The sequence below is a fragment of the Tachypleus tridentatus genome, chromosome 13 (genome assembly GCF_004210375.1).
Source record: "Tachypleus tridentatus isolate NWPU-2018 chromosome 13, ASM421037v1, whole genome shotgun sequence".
In the NCBI taxonomy this organism is placed as follows: domain Eukaryota; kingdom Metazoa; phylum Arthropoda; class Merostomata; order Xiphosura; family Limulidae; genus Tachypleus; species Tachypleus tridentatus.
In genome coordinates this window covers 143,196,772-143,219,146 of record NC_134837.1, presented here as the reverse complement: position 1 = coordinate 143,219,146, position 22,375 = coordinate 143,196,772, and the positions used below count along the sequence as shown (strand labels likewise).

At 36.5% G+C, this 22,375-nt stretch overlaps 1 protein-coding gene across 3 annotated transcripts in view; it reads left to right on the top strand.

Annotated features, from left to right (window-relative positions):
- LOC143240566 (uncharacterized) overlaps positions 1 to 22,375 on the top strand; it is a 72,298-nt gene that overhangs the window by 44,315 nt on the left and 5,608 nt on the right. For all 3 annotated transcript variants that reach the window (XM_076483215.1, XM_076483216.1, XM_076483217.1), the window contains 3 exons: positions 8,585 to 8,926; positions 12,543 to 12,701; positions 13,233 to 13,318. In XM_076483215.1, coding sequence (XP_076339330.1) covers positions 8,585 to 8,926; positions 12,543 to 12,701; positions 13,233 to 13,318 — 587 coding nt within the window. The remainder of the gene's footprint in view (positions 1 to 8,584; positions 8,927 to 12,542; positions 12,702 to 13,232; positions 13,319 to 22,375) is intronic.

Sequence of the window (22,375 nt, the reverse complement as noted above, 5' to 3'; positions counted from 1 at the left end):
CATTGAACAGTTGCCATCTCCCTTTTTAATCCTTGGGGACTTTAGTGAACATTATCCCCTCTGGGAAAGTGCTGATAATGATGGGAGGGGTTGCTCCATAGAGCTTATGCTCTCTGATCACAACCTTTCCCTTTTCAATAGCAGTTCTTATACTTATTTTCATGGACCTAGTCAGTTTTTTACTGCTATTGACCTCTCAATTTTCTCCCCTTCACTATTCTCCCACTTTGAAGTGTTGACAATAATCCACAAGGCAGTGATCATTTTCCTATAATTTTGAGACAGACTGGCAGTGGTTGATGCCACCCAACCCACAGCCCCCAGTGGAAGCTGGATCAAGCACTCTGGCCCTCTTTCACTACTCTTGCAGAACTTGATCCTGCCATTGTCTATTTAGTCATCAGTAGACAATGCATGGCAGCTGCTCAATGTATTTTCCACGATATCCTTATCCGTGGTGGAATCCTGCCTGCCACATGGCATGGAAGTCTCAAAAACACACCTGGGGTAATTTTCGTAGATATCCCACACTCTTGCACCTCCGCTTTTCAGCAGGTATGTGCACATGCTCAGTGGGTAAGACATCAAAGCCAGAAGGAATCTTGGATTAACTTCACAACTAGCATATCTTCTACAACCAGTTACAATGTCATATGGGACAATATTTGAAAGGTCAATGGGCAATTAATTCTGTCCTCCTTTCCATCTTCCTCTCTGGCCAGGAAGTAGCTGATACCTGAAGCATTGCTGATACTTTAAGTGAAAGCTTTTGCCAGGTATCTAGCACTTCTGCTTTTTCCTGCATCTTCTTAACCATTAATACTCGGGCAGAGCGATCATCTCTTTCCTTTCGAGATGACTGTCTCTATAACTATAATTGTCCCTTTACACTGGTTCCTCAAATCAAACAACCTTCCTTTGCCCACTCACTGTGGGTTTCAACAACAGCACTCCACCATGGACCACCTGATTTGACTTGAAACGACAGAGACGCCTTTCTCAAGTGACAACATCTTGTATCAGTATTCTTTGACATTGAGATATAGCTTATGATATATCATGGAGAGGTAGGGCATTTTTTGAGATCTCCATATATATGGGTTATGTGACCATTTGCTCATTTATATTAAAAAAATTTTTAATGGACAGAAGATTTCAAGTTCGTGTGGGTTCAACACTTTCCTGTTCTTTCCTACAGGAACTTGGAGTTCCTCAGGGATGTGTTTTGAGTGTCACATTTTTCAGTATAAACATTAATGCCATCACTGAACAACTCCCTCTTACTGTTGCAAACTACAGACTGCCCTCAATCATTTACTGACAGAAATCACAGTAAATGGCTTTAACTTCTCTCTCTTTCTCTAAAACTTGATCCTGAACATCATGTCGGTGAAATTGTGCTGCCTGTGGTCCCTGAGACAAAGTTCTTCTGGCTTATTTTTTTACCATAATCTGACCTTTATACCACACATCAACCAGCTACAAGTTAAACATGCAAGAGCATTGAACGTCCTCAGTGTCCTTTCTTCTGCCACTTGGTGAGTGGATCAATATTCTGTGCTGAAGATATATAGTGCTCTTATTCAATTGAAACTCAACTGTAGATTACTGGTCTGTAGCTCTGCCAGGACCTAGGCTTTAAAGCTTCTGGACCCCATTCATCATCAAGGACTTTGGCTTTGCACTGGGGCTTTCCATACTTCCCCAGTTCATAGCTTATACATAGTCTCATGGACCTACTTTGCATCTCTGCCATTTGCAACTGCCTTTACTATATGCTTTGAAACTACGTTTCTTATGAAAGCATCCCACCTGGGATTGTGTTTTCCTTCCTCAGTCGGCCATACTTTTTCAGAACAGACAATCTGTCATTGCTCCTTTTGGCCTTCATATCCAGGTGCAGTTGGATGAATTGGGTCTGTCCTTGGATAACATTGCTGTATTCCCTAGTCAGCCCATCCCACCATGGCTTATTACAGTCCCCAAATGTGACCTATCTTTATGTTATCTGAGTAAAGCAGACACTTCCGATTGGACATAACTGTTTGTTATTTGTTGAACATCTTTCGAACCATCCTTCCATTCCTACTTATACAGATGATTCAAAATCAGGTGACTGTGTGGGCTCTGCCATGGTTTGTTGTGGTTCAGTGGTTGCATGCAGAATCCCACTCCACAGCTTCTGTGTTCACTACTGAACTGTATGCCATTTCTCTTGCCCTGGATCACATAGAAGCTAAGCAGTACTCAAATTGCACTATTTATACTGACTTGTTTAGTTCTCTACTGGCCCTGGAATTGCTTGTCGTTAGTTCAAACCCTGTTATCTCTGATATTCAAAACAGACTGACCCATTTTCTTTACCTACTTCTATTCAGTTTCTCTGGATACCAGGCCATGGTGACATACACAGGAACGAGCTTGCCGACACAGCAGCTAAATCTATCTGCTCTGGCACTGTCACTGCTGTGCCTATTTCATACATTCAAAACCAGTAATGGCTGACCATAAGTAAGATTATATCAAAAGTGACAGAAGGTTAATGGATAGAAAGGAGTGCAAGTCCATTACCAGCAAACAACAGCAGAAATTTCAACATAAAGCAGTTAGAGCTTACAAAGATTGACAAAAGAGTGATTGGTACTATGGCCCCTTGATGTGGATTCCTGTACGTGGTAAGAGAACCTCCCAGAGAAGGTTCTGTACTTTAAGTTTACCAATTTACCTCCTCTGAGATCTAAACATCCACTTGCATGTTTGCCATGTGTGGTGACCTGTGAAAGGGAGGAGAGGATTCTGGTGTTGAGGGGTTTAACTCCAACACACCACTTTGGCCTTGAATTCCTCTAGACTGACGGTTTTGGGGTGGCCTCCCAAAGATCAGTCAGCTAGTCCATTTGGGCCAGGGTGAACTTGAGTACAAGCATAGAGTGTTGTGGACATTATGTCTGATACTGGTGTTCAGGTATAATGCTCACGAAACCCTGGCATCACTGCAGTGACCTTATATGGCACTTTAGTGCATCTCCTCCTAGGGCTCCATGATGGGTGGGGTCAGTGGGCACCAAAATATTTTTTTTTATTATGGACACCCGTCAAATAAAAACAAACAAACAAACATGACAACATAGAGAAAAATCCGACTACTGGCAAATGCCTACGGATTGATGACTCTGTACAGTCAAACTCACAACTTGAATCTGTCTTGCAATTTTTAACTGTACATTCTTTAACTGAAAATACTGTAGGGCAGATGTCTCCATTTTTTATTCAGAATGGTTTGGAAGGGCTTGCTGGCTCTCCTAAATTGGTAAGAAATTACAGTTTTGGGACATTTTAGTGGAAACAACTTCATCACAACATTTCAAACTCTTTTTGAAATCAAAGACCATTGGGGACATATCCATTGAGGTTACTCCTCATTCTACTTTGAATTCTTCCAGAGGAGTTATGTTTGAGAGGGGTTTAAAGATCACTTCTGAGTCAAAGATCCTTGCAGGTGTTACAGCCTCGTGCTGAATTTTTACTTATAAAGATGGGATTATGGAGCCGACAAATGTTCTAAAATTAACATTTACAACATCACATCCTTCTACCACAATCAAAGCAGGGTATCTGAATTGTAAGGTACAGCCTTATATTTCTAACCCTGTTGGATGTTTCTATTGTCAAAGATTTGGTCATTCGTAAACATCTTGTCATGGTTCCTTGACACGTGCCCATTATGCTGATAAAGACCATGATGCTTTTGAATGCCAACTAGAACTGCATTGTATTAACTGTAATACATCAGCATGTGCCCACCCAGTCCTCGTCATTAAATATGTCCTTGGAGGCTGTTGCCATTTATGTCTCCTTGGGTCGTACCATCACTGTTTGCTCTCTGTACCTTACCCCTGGAAAAAGTTATAATCAATCAGACCTTAATGCCTCATTGAGCAACATCCAACCCCATTTTTAATTTTGGGGGATCTTAATGGGCATAATCCTCTCTGGGGTGGTTCTAGTATTGATGTGAGAGGTCATGCTAAAGAGCATATGCTCTTGAATCACAACCTGTCTCTTACACTTATTTTCATGCACTCAGTCAGTCATTTATTGCTATAGATCTTTCTGTCTGCTTCCCTTTGCTTTTCACTTGCTTTTCTTGTGAGGTTGACATCAATCCAAAGACTACATGATAGACCACTTAATTTGCCTTGAAACATCATTGAGAGAAGCCTTTTTGAAGTGATACCATCTTGTTTCTTATTTTTATTCAGAGAAAGCTTACGATACAATGTGGAGATATGGCATCTTGTGAGACCTTCACTCATACAGATTGCATGGCAATTTGCCACTTTTAATTTTTTAATGAACTGCCAATTCCAGGTTCTTGTGGGTTCAACACTTTCCAGTTTTTTCCCACAGGAACTTGGAGTCCCTCAGAGCTATGTTCTGAATGTCACACTTTTCATTATAAAGATTAATGCCATCAGTGAACAGCTACTGTCTACAGATGCAAATGATCTTTTCATTGATTACTTTCACATCTCGTGTCAGTCATCAAACATGAGATTTATTGAGTGGCAGCTACAAACTGCAATCAATCAAATACTTAAGTGGACTACAGCAAATGGTTTTCAACTTTCCCTCTCTGAAACTGTTTGTGTACATTTCTGCTGCCAATGGGGTATTCATCCACATCCAGAACTTTGTATTGATGATGCTGTACTTCCTGTTGTCCCTGAGGCAAAGTTCTTAGGCCTTATATTTGACTGTAAATTAAACTTTATTTCACATATTAATCAACTTCATGTCATATGTATAAGAGCACTGAACTTCCTCTGTGTCTTCTCTTCACCTCTTTGGGAGCGGATCGATACTCCATGCTTAAAATTTATCGTGCACTTATCTGATCCAAACTTTACTATGGATCTGTGGTTTGTAGTTCTGCTAGAACTTCAGCAATAAAAATGTTGGATCCTATCCACCATCAGAGGCTCCGGCTTTGCACTGGGGCCTTTCTACTTCTCCAGTCCAAAGTTTGTACGCAGAGTTCCATGAACCCTTTTTGTATATTTGCCATTTGCAATTGTCTCTTATGTATGCTTCCAAACTTCAATCTTTACCACAGCATCCTACTTGGGGTTGTGTTTTTCATCCTCAGTGGACCACACTTTTTTATAATAGAAAATCTGCCATTGTTCCTTTCAGCCTTCATATCCAGGCAAAATCAGAAACATTGGGTTTATCTTTGAATAGCATAGCAGTATCCACAGATCAGCCTATTTCACCATGGCTAATTACTATCCCCAACTGTGACTTATCTTTGAGTCAACCTGATTGGAAATATCGCTCTTTATTTATTGAACATCTCTGAAACAATCCATCGATTCCCATATATACAGATTGTTCAAAATTAGGCGACTCTGTAGGTTCTGCCATAGTTTGTTACAGTTCAGTTGTAGCACACAGAATCCCCTCTGCAGTTTCTGTGTTCACTGCCGAATTGTATGCCATTTCTCTTGCCCTGAGTTGTATTGAAACTATGCAGTATACAAATTATACGATCTATATTGAATCACTCAGCTGTCTATTGGCCCTGAAATCATTCCATGCTAGTTACCACCCTATTCTTATCAATATCCAAAACAAACTGGCCCATCTCTCTATATCATCTATCTCTGTCCAGTCTTTTTGGATACCAGGTCATGTTGGTATTTGTGGGAATGAGCTAGCTGACAGAGTGGCAAAGTCCATCTGCTTTGGTTCTATCACCACTGTACCTGTTCCATACATGGACTGTGGACCAGTTATCAAAACCCGACTGTACACCAGTTGGCAGTCGACCTGGATTGAGCAACGAAATAATGAGCTTTTTCAAATCAAACCTTCTTTAGCTCTTTGGCCATCTTGTTTCTGTAAAGATTGAAGGGAGGAAGTTGTTTTGGTTAGGCTACCCATTGGTCACAGTTTTTTAACTCACCAATTCCTTTTATCTGGTACTGATACACCAATGTGTAGTCTGTGTGGCACTCAGGTCACAATCATACATATTTTATAATCATGCCGTCATTTCAACCAAGAATGCTGCCACCATTTTAAACATATTTTTCAAGTAGGTTTGCCCTTGACATTAGTCAATGTCACAGGTGATACTGCCCACCTCACTCATGTTTTTACATTTTTAAGAGCCATTGGTCTTTTTAACTTAATTTAAGGTTTTTATTGGACCAAACACTGTTTTAGTATGATTTATTTTACACATTTATTTTTTATTTAGACCTAAACATAGGACTGGAAAGGCAAACTTCAGGTAACTGGCAGCAAGTTTGAACTTACTGCTTCAGTCTTCTTGGTGGGTCTTAATTTTACTTATTTTATGTATTTTTACCTTAATTTCCATATACCATTATAGTATACTACATCTTGTTTGGCACAGATAGTTTAGTAGCTTTGTGCCAATAAACGTGAAATACCTACCGACCTACCTGGTACCATGGATGCTACTACCAGAGAAAACAGGTCAGAAGGAAAAACTAAAGACTGACAGTTAAGATGGACCTCCACAATTTGACAGAATTTAACTAATAGTTTTGATTTTTTTGTAAAAATATGAGCTTTCAGACCATGGTATGCTCTTGAGATTGGGATATTAATTATTAATTGTGCAGTCTAGTATGGTTGAGTACAGGTGATATGTTAGGGTTTTTCATTGTGCCTGAATAAAAGTAATGTAAATATTTTAAGTGAAATTTTTATTTAGTAGCAGGTTTTATATAATATAATAATCAGAACAAAATGAAAAACTAGTTAGTTGAGTGGTTTAATACTATAACGTAATATCACTGTCAGGGAGAAACATTTCCAAACAGTAACCTGAGTGTCTGTGCCAGCTACTATAACCTATACAAGTACAATTGAATGTTGTGATGGTTCAGGATTGTAATGCAACTATAAACATTTACATTATTTTATCAGTAGGTCCGATTCCTCTTATGAAGTATTATGTATGATTAATTGGAATTTACAAGCTAGGTATTTGTAAGCATAAAGAGTTTGTGTGAAACTGAATATATTTTTAAAACTTGATTGATCTACAAATATATGGTCATGCTAATTCAAATATACCAATACATTTCACATAGATGAACTTGATATGCATAGTTTCAAAGCATGTGTGAAAGTAATACAGTGTGCTCTGGATCAGTGGCTAACTTTGTTACTGTGTGCAGTTGTTTCATAGGTATTGTACGTATGATTTGACTGCATTGTATGGTTAGCAAATGAAAGTTTTGTGCATGTCTGCACACCAGAAAATATTGCTTTAATAAATATTTGACATATGAGCAACATGCTTGTTAAAGAATATTTCATTTTACAATAGAGAATATCAATTTGTTAACTACATTTGTTCTATGTAGTGAAAATCAAAACTTAATAGTCACAAATATTAAAATATACAGTGTTGTGTATGTGGTAATGACATTTTTGTGACTCAAATTAAAAGGTGTGATTGGTATATGCTATCATAAACAAATATACATATTGGCTTTGTGGTGTATATTTTGATAAAGCCCAAGTGATGATAAGGTGATATTTAAGTAAATTGAGACTGCTACTTTATGGCCTGTTTTGTCTTTTTTTAAGAAAATTATGTGAATAGTTTTATGCAATTTCTAATTTTCTTTTTGGTGGTGACACATTACATGCATTGATCATATGGTCATGGAAAAGTCTGGGAATTTAACTTTCCCAGGATTTTGCTTTCATTTTATCAGCAACAACTCACTACATGAGTTCTGAAGTACTGGATTCACAAACTTTTTGCTGTTTTGAGAATCGGATAAAATGTGTAATTGATCCATCCTGAACCTTGAAATAATGTGCTTATAGATACATTAAATGCTAATGTTGTTACATTTTCTCGTTGTTTTGATAATTAATGGAATAAACTTGAAAGCTTTACATTACCTTTACTGTGTTCTTTCTAAATTATTGGTATTTTTTCTTTACTTTCAAAAATGTAAAAAATCAAAATTAATAACATTTATTGAATAAAAGAAAATTATATTTGTAAATCTGACCTTACAAAAATTATAATTAAGCTGCATTTTGTAAAGTTTGTAAATATATTAGTAGTGAGTTTTTCCAATTGTTATCTAAGAACCACAAGAGCATAATTAACCATCTGAATCCTGCTTGCAGCTACAGTATATCTGAGGCAATTTGTAGGTAGTAAGAACATGTCAAGTTCTTTAGCTCATAATTTTTATAAAGCAACACATTGTTTGGATATGTGAATGTTAGTTTCTGTGCAAGTACTGAATCAGAACATTAATTAAAAGGTTTTTTCTTGGATTGACTTTTTTTAGTTTCTACTTAAGATTTTCTTTCCACTAAATTCATGACCCCACCAGAGCCTTTCAATACTCCAAGTTTGGAAATCTCTGATATAGGTGCTTCTCTGAACTTTTGAAAATTTTTCTTTATAGGTTTTAACAGACTAAATACTTAAAGTACTCTTACAAATAAGAATGTATAAAAAATTGACTGAAATTTTATAACTTGTTTCATTAGTGTTGTGATTATTTGTTAATAGCATCTGTGCCTCGTGGTGAACCGTCCATTAAATCAACTGGTACAACAACTCCACCGTATATTAAACCTCGTCCTGTACCTTGTCAGTCACAATACTCCATGGTAAATGGAGAGGATACAAAGCTGTGGGTAAAACCAACTACAGCAGACCAGGAGAAGAGGAAGGATATGATAAATGGAGAAAAACTAGAAAAATATTCTGATGGAGATGGAAAGGAAGAACCATTAGAATCAAAGGAGAAGGGAAACCATGAAATGTCCCCACAAACTGAAGAGAAAGATACAGTTCGGCCCATTTCTCTACAAGAAACAAATGGATTCAATGGAGATGCTGAATCTAAAAGTAAGAATGTATAACAAGTTTACTTTCAGAACAGATAGACTTATCAGTGAAACATTTTTGGCCTTTTTGTTTGAGTAGAACTCTTTATCTATACCACATGAACTTAAGATTTGAATGTTCTTGATATAATGTGGTAGTTGTGTCATACCTACCCATAGTTAACTCTCTGCTTTCTGTGTCACTTACTTGTACATGAATTAGGAGACTATTGAAGCTCTACTTTTTAGCTTAAATCCAGAATTTCTGTTGACAGTCATGCTGTTCATGTTATGAACTCTGCTTATTATGCATTCAGACTTTATAGCTAACCATAGTACTAAAAACTTAGTAGTTTCTACTCTTTCAATTTTTGCCATATTTTCACATTTGGGTATGAGAGGATTCCATGGCTGCTGGATTAACATATATGATAGTAAGCCACCTGCAGGTATGTTGGTGGGGTTTCTCATTCAGGTTGATGCCAGTATCATGGGACATCACCCTTAACTACTTATTAGTGAGCAAGTCTGGTCTTTTACCTACTTTTCTTTACCTATTGTTCTTATCATCTGACCGTTTTTCTTATAACTGTTCTGTTGACTTGATTCAGCTTATCACTCAGTCATGAGATACATTAATTTTTGAGCCTGAGGGAACTAATTTTACTTCAGATGATTCTTATTAGAATCTTTCTTTTTACTGCTTCCCCTGATATTATAGTTATTGCTGATTTTTTTCAGAAATCAACTTAATAGCTATTCTCTTCATTGAGCTTTGGATATTTTAATTGGCTATTTTTACTTAATTCATATAACTTCTCAGTGACATTATCCTCCAATTTTTATTGGGATGGGAGCACCTGTGAACATTTTATCTGTTTTGACAACTTTTTCTCATTTTGATGAATAATGAGTCTCATTTTAAACTGGTTCTTTTAGCTCCGTTATTAGCCATAAGCTATTCTCAGTTGCCCAATTTTTTTTTGAAGGTTTTATTTGTCAGCTACCTTTACAAGCTTAATTTATTTGATGTGAATGCTGAATTTTTGACATGATTTCTCATACTGCTGTTTTAGGGCATATTAGCCTCTCTGCTAATATTGTAGCTAAACTTGAATGTGTTTCTTTGCTGCAACAATTTACGTTCATAAGTCTTTCTATAGACTTTGAAAGGTAGTATATCAGTAGAAGTTTATTAACCTTATTCTTTATCTTTGAATCATTTATTTTCCTGCCATCAGTTTGGGTCTAAATGCCCTAATTTATACACGTTCATCATATTAATAATGAGTACGTAAGATATTTACCTATAAATCAGAACTTCTACAGAATTTTCAAAAACTAAATATTTTATTGTAGTTTCCAATACTTTATTCATACTGGTGTTTTAATAGTCCTTCAGATATATACAGTATAGATCCTGTATGTGATAATTTATGTATCAATTTCGGTGTTGATCATATGAAAGATAGCAATTATGAAGAACAGACAAAATTCTTAAAAGTTAGTTTGTCAGTAACTTCTAGATCAAGAAGTTTCCAATTTTCTCTTCATTGGGGTAATAGGAATTATACATTATGGAATTATAAGATTTTTTACTCTTGTTTGTTTTTCAAAGGAAGGCAAAGAAATGGAGACCTGAAACAGGTCTCATTTGATTGTCGTATTTCATAATGAAAAACATGAAATTGTTATAAATGTCTTTGTTGAAACCAGTGGATGTTTATCTCTGCATCCTCATTCACCATTCATCACTTTCTCATTTTATTTTCAGTAAGTGTTTTTGCCATTTCAAGCAACTCCCTTTTGGCATAGATTCAGTACCATCTGAGTTTTGTTGGGGAGTTGGCCACCTTCTCAGGTCTTTAGTACTCACTCAGCATAGAATTTCATTTTTCATAAACACCGGACTTTTTTTTTTTATCTGTACAAGTTTTAGGCGCACACACTGTTCATCACCCAATTGGCTACAACTCCAAATTCCAGCTGATTCATATTCGGTAGTTGGGATTGGTCACTGTAGACTTTCCATTCCCAACAATATCTCTTCACAGGTGCACCTCTATGAGGCTGAGGAACAAATTTAGGAGATCAGTGCATTTCCAGCACTTGAACTTTTCTTGAAGCATTATCTCATATCAACTTTCTCAAACTCTGGACAGTTCATCACATATGTCAACAGTTTTTGCCTTCTGTGTGTCACTAATCAGTGTTATTAATTATATATAATTCCACAGTAGTATCTTGTATTAATTGTCAGGGAATTCACTGCTTATCACAGTCTGTGCTAAATGGTTGTCTCCTGTGACTGTGGCTTCACTCGCATGATGAACTTTCTTTGGATTCTCTCTTACAGGGTGTTAATATCTCAAATATCTCATGCTTGATATTTTTGCCATTCAGATATTTCTCACTTTCCTTATTTTGTTTCTCCATTCCAGATCCTTCAGATGTGGCCAGGGATGTTTTGAATCAAAGTAGGAATGACCTGCTCCTTTATAGCTTTTAATCTTTACCTTGTCCTCTAATACTTTCTAAGATCTTTCACATTCCACAGATTCTCATAGGCCCTTCTTTGGCAACTCAAACTTTTATTTTTCATTCAACAGTACAGCATTTACATCTTCATGGTTGAATGTTGTCTGATTCTTCACCTTACAAGCAGGATTCTTATCTTGTTGTCCATTTTATTAACAAGGCCTTGCTGCCATTTTTCCCTTGCAGTGAAAGAGGCCTTTCTTTATCTTCTATTTTGAACTTGATGGATTGAAACAAAATGTTTGATAATGTTGTTGTCAACTTGATGTGATGCTCTTTTAAGGATAATCCTGCAGGCTGGTAAGTGGACAACTAAATACATTTTTACATTATTATATACATCATCTTTTTGTTTCTTCATTTTTGAGGTTCTACTTATCCATAATTATGCTACTGCAATCCATGTGGGGGAAAATGAAATTCATTTGATCTTTTTTGGATAGCTAGAGACTGTATGTGGTTTAGAATAATCTTGTTTGGACTTGCATTCATGTGAAACCTCTACTTATTTCTGAACCATTTTTCCTTTTATGTACATTTTTGTTTAACATACTAAACATTTACAATAGTTATATTTTGTATTTTCATGTAATCATTAGGTAATTATATAAATGCCTTATTTATTTCCTCTGAATATGTTACCATAGTAATTACTAAGGTGTCAGAACTTTGCCATGTATATGTACAAATTGCAGCAATGATATCAGATATTCATGAAATTTACTCTTATGTTTAAAAGAAAAGGACTTGATAAACTGGAGCCAAACTTTGAAATTTATTTAAGAAAAAAGTCAGACTAAGTTCATGACATAATCTGTATAGGTACCTTGCTCTACATTTTAAATTTCCCTAAAAGGGTTTTTAAAAATGGCAGTCATCATCTATGTAAACTGTTTTCCTTGTCTCGTCATCAGTACTTGTAGACAGCTTATGTATCTAATAAGATTTGACAAATGCCATGGTTTTTCAAGACATACTTTTCAGTATTGTAATTCCCTTTAATTAGTGTTAGTACAGAGATACTAAATGTAATTTTCAACTTGCATTAACCATTGATTATTAGTCAAATCAGCAATAAAATTTTTTTTCTACTTAACTAGGTTCTTTACCCATTTCTGAACCACCCACTGGGCCTGTTCCCTTGACAACAGTCATGTCACCTGAAGAGCTTACTGGAGTGAAATCACCAGTCCCAGAAACCTGGACAGTGCCACTTGAAAGAAACAAAGAGCTTGAGTGGACCAATTGTTATACTGCAGGTAAGGTCAGTTGGAAAGTTGATGTAGTGGTTTCAGTAAACTGTTGTTTTTGTTATATAAGTATGTTCAATCATTAAGTAGGTTCTTGAGGTGGCAGTTTGTTTTTATTTGCATGTAGGTGTATGCAGTCAGTAAATTGGCTGGAGTGGATTTTTAAAGATTGTCCACACTTCATTTAGTGTATTTATGGCTATATAATATACAAGTGTCCTATCTGCAACTATTTTGTAGGTCAAAAGGTGTGGTCTTATTAATAGGTTTAAAATATTAGAATACAGGCATTCAAAAAATATACTAAAAAAGTATAAATTGCTTCAAACCAGATAATGATAAAAAAAAAGTACATACTTTCATATTATGAATCTAGCAAAGACAGTGTGAAAGACAAACAGATGAATTCTATATAAAGAGTTTGGAATACAACAAAGATTACCAGGATGATAGAGAAGATTTTTGATATTGTGACAGATGAAGTATACTAATGTTACATGAGCCATCTTGATTTTTAATGGCTTTATTTGTATTATGTAGCTGATATAAAGCGAATGAAATGTCCTCCAGACCTTCTAGCCAAGTCAAAACTACTCCCTGAAAATGGTGAACTTATCAAATCAGGTGTAAGTAGATCTTGGTATTTAAGATTTGAATATAAAGAATTCTACATATAAACTGATATCTTGTAGTTCTTCTAGAAATATTAAAATTGTAAACTTACTAATGAATTATAACTTGACTCAATGTATATTATCTTTTATTCCACTGAATATGAGCCATGAATATGGCAATGCCATCAGAATTCTGACATAACTTTTTAGTTTAAATCTTTTCTTAGTTTTCAGTTTATATCACATGATATGTGGATCAGTTGTTGAGTTTTATTTTATGTTTGTATTTAGATGTTAAATCTTCTAAGTTATTTATTTTAGAACTGATCCTAATGTGTTTTTAATCTTAGTGCCTAGAAAGATGTTTGTTGAGAATTTTAACAATTTATTATTGCAATATTTTTATTACTTTACTATATCTTGGTCTGCCATCTCTTTTGGGGAATGAAAATGACTTTTTTTAATCCAAAAAAACACTAAAATTCAACATTCAACATAAAATTCAAAAATTTAAATTGGTAGACTTGCTTCTGAAATACTAATAGCCTTTTTATTTGTTGAGTTGCTGTAACAACCATGTGATATAAAGTTCTAAATATCTTTGGTGGAATGCAGAGCATGTGTCAACTTACCCAGAATTCTCCACTTTCCCTAATTTCATTTGCCAGGAATACTCTTGCATAAGTTCTGCTTTTCCACCATTATTCAAATTTTATTGTTGACAGTCATGCTGTTGATTATTCAATTTGAATTCTGTAGTTATCATTAAATACTGCTGCAAATGTTTTTACAATACTGGACATTTTACAATTTCTTTGTAGATCATACTCACATAGGCTGCCTGTATTGTGCAGATAGATCCTATTTCCAGCTGTCATTGATAAATGTATTATCTACTGATATCCATGTTAGGTTAAAGGTTTATGTGGACCCTCAAAAGCAAAGCATTTTCCCTTTTGTCATGATGAAAAAACATCTTTTAAAGCCCATTAACCTTATTTGTGTGAATAGCAAGATTTGTTGTGTAGCCCTAATTTTATAGAAGCTATTGCTGATCAGATTTCAGTTCTTTTTTTTTTTTTTTTTCAAGTACTCTCTGTTTTAAGACTTGAACTATTTTCTGTTATGTCTGAGGGTTTCTATGTGATATTGTATAATTACAGTTAAATTTGTTAATCTTTATATTTTTCACTTTCTCCTGGTTTTTTGGTTATTATTGATGTTTTTAGGAATCAGCTAAATATTAATCATTAGTCTCTTACTCAGAAGCATGAAGTCGTTTGAAAGCTTCTTCTTCATGACTATTGGATACTTATCTTCATATCCCTTAGTCATCTATCATTTCTTATTTTTGCCATTGGGATAGTTTACTCAGTTCACTACCATTCCTTCTGGCTTGGTTGGCTTCAGCTCCACATGCTTTATTAGTCTTTTTTTTACTGGTTTTCTCCATTCATTCAGTATGGATTTTTACTTTTACATGGATAATTATCTTATTCTGTTTTGTTCATTTCATCTTTCATTTACTTGCAGTTGACCATACAGCAGGCTACATCTCTTTGATAGAGTATCTGTAACTATAGATCCCCTTTCTTACCAACACAGTACTTGATTAGTCTGGGAATTTGGACCAGCACAGTTTAAGGTACACTTCACAATATCCTGTGACACTTTAAGATTTGGAGGTTTGTGAATATATTCTGTCTTTGATGCCTATTGCCAAAGACATTTTTTTTGCTTTAGGAATGTCTTTCACAGCCATTCCTTGCAGTCTTTTACATGTGACAGTTCTAGTGGAACATTCTTTCTTAATGACATTTAATTTTAGACCAACTATCTCAGAGAATTTTCTTCTCTCTTCTGCTTCTATTGATCACAATTAACTTTGGCTTATTTGAGAGTTTACTGCTATTGATTTTCTCTTTCTTCACCTCATTTAGCCCTGAATCTCTTCACCTAATACCTCTCTTGTGTTTTTTTTGGGGGTGGATGGGAGATACAATTTTTATTTTTATGGTTTCCTTCAGATCTTTTGTCACATGGTTGTAGACAGCAAGAAAGAAGCTCTGTGATGAAAGGCTATCAGTATTTTAGAGTTAGATTCAAGTTTCAAATTCATTAGAATCCCAACATTGTAAAATTTAGATCCTTTCAAGAATCCAGTTCTCAAAAGTAAGCATTCAAGGCATATTTGACCCATAACTTCCTTAATGGTCATGCAAGTAATTGTTAATTTATTTAGTTTGACTTTTAGCTTTTTCTCTGAATTTGTTTTTAAAATGTCTTCCTTTTAGTAATAAAGAAGTGTGCCAACTTATATTTATTTTGACCCAACAAATCTCCAGTCTCAAACCTTTTTTGTTACAAATCAATCTGTGATGACCAATGGAAATCAGAATTGGTGCTTTTTAACTGCAGATTTGTGTTGCCATTTAAAATTGCATAAATAATAAAAAAATTATGGTACATGGTCAGCTAATTTCTTTTATACATATATTTATTTACATGTTTATTGAACTGTTATAATTCACCTTTGACATTTTCCAATACTCTTGAACAGTTTTCACTTCATGAAATTTTCTAGTGGTCTGAAAAGTCCTAAAGATATTATAATTTGCATATTCGTCAATGCTTGTAAAAAAATAATAGCTTAAGCATTTTTAACATAAAATGTATTTGCATAAGTATTTTTAAATTTTGAATATGAAAATCTTATTTGTTTTCAATCCCTGTTATGACATCTTTCAAATGTCAGATGGACATTTGCATATTAAATTTCAATACAAATTATAATTCTATTTCAACAATTTATAATTGAAATATCTCTTAGAATTGATATTTTGCATTTTGTGACATTTATTGAGTGTAATTTCCAAGGAACTATTTAAAAACTGTTAAAATGTGTGTTTCTGCACAGTTCTGAAGAGGCTCATTTGTAAACAGTGTGTACATGGGTTTTTCTGCTCATTTCAAAACAAAGGTTTCTATATGCTAAGAAAATGTTTCTCATAAAATATTTTTTTCTGTTTAAGACTAATATTACATCAATGTAATAATGATACATCATGGGTTCTGATCCCACTGTATTGATTAAATACAATATTTTTGATGGATACAACATAGATGTTGGCAAAGGTGTGATCCATTTTTTGTTCCAGTCGTGACTCTGCAAATATGTTTGTAGTAGCTATCATTAAAAGTAAAGGTGCTAAATGTCAGTATAAGTTCATCTAAACATAAAAGTGTGTGTGTGTTTGTTGGAGTGTCCACTATGGTTCTTGGTTTTAATGCAATTAAACCTTCACAAGTCAGAAATTGGGTTGTTTTGAAGAGGAGTGTAGATAGTACTGTTGTTGTCTGAAAGTTTCAGTTACATATAAATTCTTGTACGAAACAACTGGTTCCACCTTTGTTTGCTGGTTTTGTGAAAATGTCGTTTCTTTGTTTCAGACTATTTAAAGTTAATGTTTATCACGAGAGAGATTTTTAGATTTAGTCTTCTGTTTTAAATCTATTAGGTTGTTCGAAAAGTTGTGTTGGATTTTTATATTAAAATTTTAGTCAGTTATAGGGATAAGAAACCTGTCTTTTTATTCGTGACTTCATATATACCACTGAAGAACTAAAGCTTTCTTCTATTCATTAGTGCTTTTCTAAAACTTTATTTCCAATATTTCAGACCCTCATAATTAATAATGGAAAACAAAAAGTTGCATGCCATTTTTTTGCATGAATTCAAACTTGGTCATAACACATCACAAACAGCTCACAATATCAACCAAGCATGGGTTGAAGGATCCACTTCCAAATGTATAGTACAGTGTTGCTTCCAAAAGTTTAGTAGTGGAGATGTGAGTTTTGAAGATAAGGAGACAGGACATCCTTTTGCTGTTGAAAACAAACAACTGTGAGCATTACTAGAAAAAACCTGTGCCAAACTGTTCATGAAATGGCACAAGGATTGGGCGTTGGCATTTCTGCAATATTGGAACATCTCAAGAAAATTGAAAATGTAAAAAAGCTTGACAAATTGGTTCCACACTAACTTGGTGAAAATCAGAAGAAATTGCTGTTTTGAACTGTGCTTTATGCTGATTTTGAGCAACAGAAATAACCCATTTCTTGATCAAATTGTCACTTGCAATGAAAAGTGGAACTTTATGACAACAGAAAGTTGCATGAAAAAATGCCAGCATTAGTTAAAGAGGACCAATCTTGCTTTATGATAATGCTCAGCCCAATTCAAAATACTGTCTGTTATTTGATGAACATCTTCCGAACCATCCTTCCATTCCTATTTATACAGATGATTCGAAATCAGATGACCGTGTGGGCTCTGCCATGGTTAGTTGTGGTTAGGTGGATGCACACAGTATCCCCTTTACAAGTTCTGTGTTCACTGCTGAACTGTATGCCATTTCTCTTGCCCTGAATCACATAGAGGCTAAGCAGTACTCAAATTGCACTATTTATACTGACTCACTTAGTTCTCTACTGGCTCTGGAAATGCTTCATGTTAGTTCACACCCTATTCTTGTTGATATTCAAAACTGACTAGCCCATTTCTCTTTAACATCTACTTCTATCCAGTTTTTCTGGACACCAGGGCACGTTGGTATTCTCAGGAATAAGCTTGCTGACACTGAAGCTAAATCTATCTGCTCTGGTACTATCACTGCTGTGCCTGTTCCGTACATGGACTATGATCCTGTCTGTATTAAAGGCTCGGCTTCATGCCAGTTGGCAGTTGACTTAAAGTGAGCAATGTGAAAACAAGCTATTCCAAATAAAACCCTCTATTGGACTTTGGCTGTCTTGCTTCCTTAAGGATCAGAAAGAGGAAGTTGTTCTAGCTAGACTACGTGTTAGTCACAGTTTTTCAACTCATCGTTTCTTTTATCTGGGATTGATGAAACAATGTGTTGTCTGTGTAACACTCAAGTCACAATAAGCCACATTTTACTGTTTTTCTGTCGTTATGACTCTCAACAACGGCAACATTTTAAACGCGTTCTGTTCCAAGGTTTATCCATCACATTAGACAGTGTTATTGGTGATGGTGACACTGTCCACCTTGGAAATGTTTTTAGTTTTCTAAAGGCCATTAATCTTTTTAATGCTATTTAAGTTTTTTTAATTTATACATCAGACCTTTTTTAATGTAATTCCATTTTAAGAATCAAAGTACGTCTAGTTTGAATTGAAATAAGAAAATGACCACAGCGTCAAATAACTCGAAACCAGGACTGGAAAGGCCAACTTCAGGTGACAACATTGCTGTTTGAACTACCCGTTTGTCATCCTGGTGAGTTGCTGCAGTGTCCTTGTTTGACATCGTGGTGCATCCCCACATAGGGCTCCATGGTGGGTGGGTTCAGTGAGCACTGAAATTTCCCTTTCTTTATTATGAATACTCCAATTAAAAATCTTAATAAAATTGTGAAAAAACAGTCTGTAGGTAAACGACCACGTCTTGAAGATTCTGAGTAGCACTCCTCACCATCCGTACCACCTGTTGTATTTTCTTATATTACACTCACATTCAGACAAACCTTTAGGTCAAATGTCTCCCTTTTTCATTCAGAAGGGACTAGAGGGACTTGCTGACTATCCAAAGTTAGTAAAAAAGCTTCGATCTGGTAATATATTGGTGGAAACATCCACATCCCAACACGGTGAACTCCTGTTGCATTCAAAGACAATTGGAGATATATCTATAGAGGTTACACCTCATGCTACTTTGAATTCATCACAAGGAGTTATGGTTGAGAGGGATTTGAAGAACATCCCAGAGTTGGACACTCTCACTGGTTTCTCCACTCAAGGAGTTTCTTCAGTGAGGCATATCTCCACTCGCAAAGATGGAATTATGGTGCTGACCAATGTTCTCATTCTGGCATTTACATCACAATGTCTGCCTGCCACAATCAAGGCAGGTTATCTTAGTTGCAGAGCATTCCAAACCCTCTCCAATGTTTCTAGTGTCAACGGTTTGGTCACTTGAAGACGTCAAGTCATGGCTCTTTGACGTGGGCTCATTGCAGTGGCAAGAACCACGATGCCTGTGAGTGTGAAACAGATACTCACTGCATCAGTTGCAATGGTTCTCACCCATCCTACTCTCATTCTTGCCCTAAATGGTTAGAAGAAAAAGAAGTGCAACTTTTGAAAAGATTCATAACATTACCTATCCTGAGGCTCAAAAATTGCTGTCCACCACCTAATCATGGACGTATGCTGCTGTACTTCGTTCCATATCTACTATGGGAGTGCAGTCAGATCTCTCTCTACCTCCTAAAGAATTGTTCTCCAAACAAATGAAAAGTCCTTTGACCTCCATGGTTAGAAATGTTGATGAATCAACTTCAACACCTATCTCTGTCCCTTGTATACATTCCACCAAACCCCAAGATCCACATCCTTTGGTTCCAGGTACAGGCATTTTCTCAGATTCATCTTCCTCTCTCACCCCATGATGCAAAACAATCATTCATTCACGTCCTCAATCTCTGGAATCTCCTTCCAACAGCAAAGACCTGCCCAATCGACCCAGGGCAGGATCCATAGACCTCCCTCAAATAAGGAAAGTAAAAAAAAAAGACATGGTCATAAACAGAAGGGTCCTTTGCCCAATTCACCTACACGTAAATAAAAATGGCCACCACGATACAATGGAACTGTCGAGGTTTACGTTCTAATCTGGATGACATCAAAACAATGATTGCTTCCTACCATCCTGTTTGTCTCTCCTTACAGGAAATATTTCTGAAACCTGCTGATACAGTCACCTTTCTGCAGTTTTCTTTGTACAGAAATGACAGGCTGTGTGATGGGCAAGTGCATGGAGGTGTGGCACTGTTGGTTGATCAGCATGTGCCCACCTTGTCTTTGCCACTCGACACACCCTTGGAGGCTGTAGTCATCTGTGTTTCCTTGGGTCGTACCATTAATGTTTGTTCTACCTGTCACCTGGAGAGACCTGTGATCAATCAGATCTTGATGCTCTCATTGAACCCTTGCCATCTCCCCTTTTAATCCTGGGGAACTTTAATGGACATCATCCCCTCTGGGAGAGTGCTGATAGTAATAAGAGGGGTTGCTCTGTGGAGCATGTGTTCTCTGATCACAACCTTTCTCTTTTCAATACTGGTTCTTCTCCTTATTTTCATGCACCTAGTCAATCCTTTATTGCTACTGATCTCTTAGTTTGTTCCCCTTCAGTATGATAGACTGGCTGTGGTGGATGCCACCTGACCCTCGTGCCCAGGTGGAAGGTGGAGAGACATATGATCAATCAGACCTTAATGATCTCATTGAACAATTGCCGTCTCCCTTTTTCATCCTGGGGGACTTTAATGGATATCATCCCCTCTGCGGTAGTGCTGGTATTGATAGAAGGGGTCGCTCTATAGTGTATGCTCTCTGATTACAACCTTTCTCTTTTCAATACTGGTTCTTCTACTTATTTCCATGTGCCTAGTCAGTCCTTTACTGCTATTGATCTCTTAGTTTGCTCCCCTTCATTATTTTCCCATTTTTCATGGAGGGTTGACAATAATCTATGAGGCAGTGATCATTTTCTTATAATTGAGAGAGACTGGCCATGCTCGAAGCCACCCGACCTGCGTGCCCCGGTGAAAGTTGGATCAGGCAAACTGCCCCTCTTTCACTGCTCTCGCAGAACTTGATCTTCTCATTGTCTGTAAGCCATCTATAGATGACTGTGTGGCAGCAGTAACTGTCTGTATTATACAAGCAGCTGCTCAATGTATTCCTAAAACCTCGACACATTTTCCCATATATCCTTGTCCATGGTGGAATCCTGCCTGCCACATGGCACAGAATGCTCAAAAACGAGCCTGGGATACTTTCCGTAGATATCCCACACTCATGAACCTCATCGCTTTCCAGTGGGCCCATGAATATGCTTGATGTGTAAGATGTCAAAGCCAGAAGGAATCTTGGATTAAGTTCACAACCAGCATATCTTCTACCAGTTCCAAAGTCATTTGGGATAAGATTCAAAAGGTCAATGGGCAATATCACTCTGTCCCCCTCTCGATCTTGCTCTCTGATAGTCAGGAAGTAACTGATACCTGGAGTATTGCCGATATTCTAGGTGAAAGCTTTTGCTGGGTAATCAGCACTTCTGCCTCTTCTTCCACTTTCGTAGCCATCGACTTGGGCAGAGCAATTACCTCTTTTCTTTTGAGCTGATTGTCTCTCTGACTACAATCGTCCCTTTACACTGGTGGGACTCAAACTGGCACTTCATTGGTCTGGCAGTGCATCAGTTGGACCTGATGACATACACTATGAGATGCTGCACCATCTATCTCCTGATTCTCTTGCTATCCTCTGGTTGCTTTTAACTGGATCTGGCAGGAGAATGTTTTTCCTGATGCCAGGACATTTTCCTGCCTTACTCCAAGTCTGGGAAGGATCCCAAGATTCCTTCAAACTACCATCCAGTTGCTTTGATGAGCTGTCTCTGTAAGACCTTAGAGAGGATGCTTAATGCTCATCTTGTTTGGTTCCTCGAATCAAACAACCTCCTCTCGCCCACCCAGTGTGGGTTCCGACAACAGTGCTCCATCATGGACCACCTGAATCGACGTGAAACATCAATCACAGAAGTTTTTCTCAAACGACAACATCTTGTATCAATATCCTTTGACAGTGAGAAGGCTTATGATACAAGATGGAGGTATGGCATTTTGCAAGACTTCAATATATATGGGTTACGTGGCCATTTGCCCATTTTATTAAAATTTTTTTAATGGACAGGAGATTCCGAGTTCGTGTGGGTTCGACACTTTCCTGTTCTTTTCTACAGGAACTTGGAGTCCCTCAGGGCTGTGTTCTGAGTGTCACACTTTTCAGTATAAAAATTAATGCCATCACTGAACAACTCCCTCTCACTGTTGGAAACAGGCTCTATGTCAACGACTTCACATCTCATGTCAGTTGTCGAACATTAAGTATATTGAGTGGCAGCTACAGACTGCCCTCAATTGTTTACTGAAGTGGACCACAGTAAACGGCTTTACCTTCTCTCTCTCTAAAACC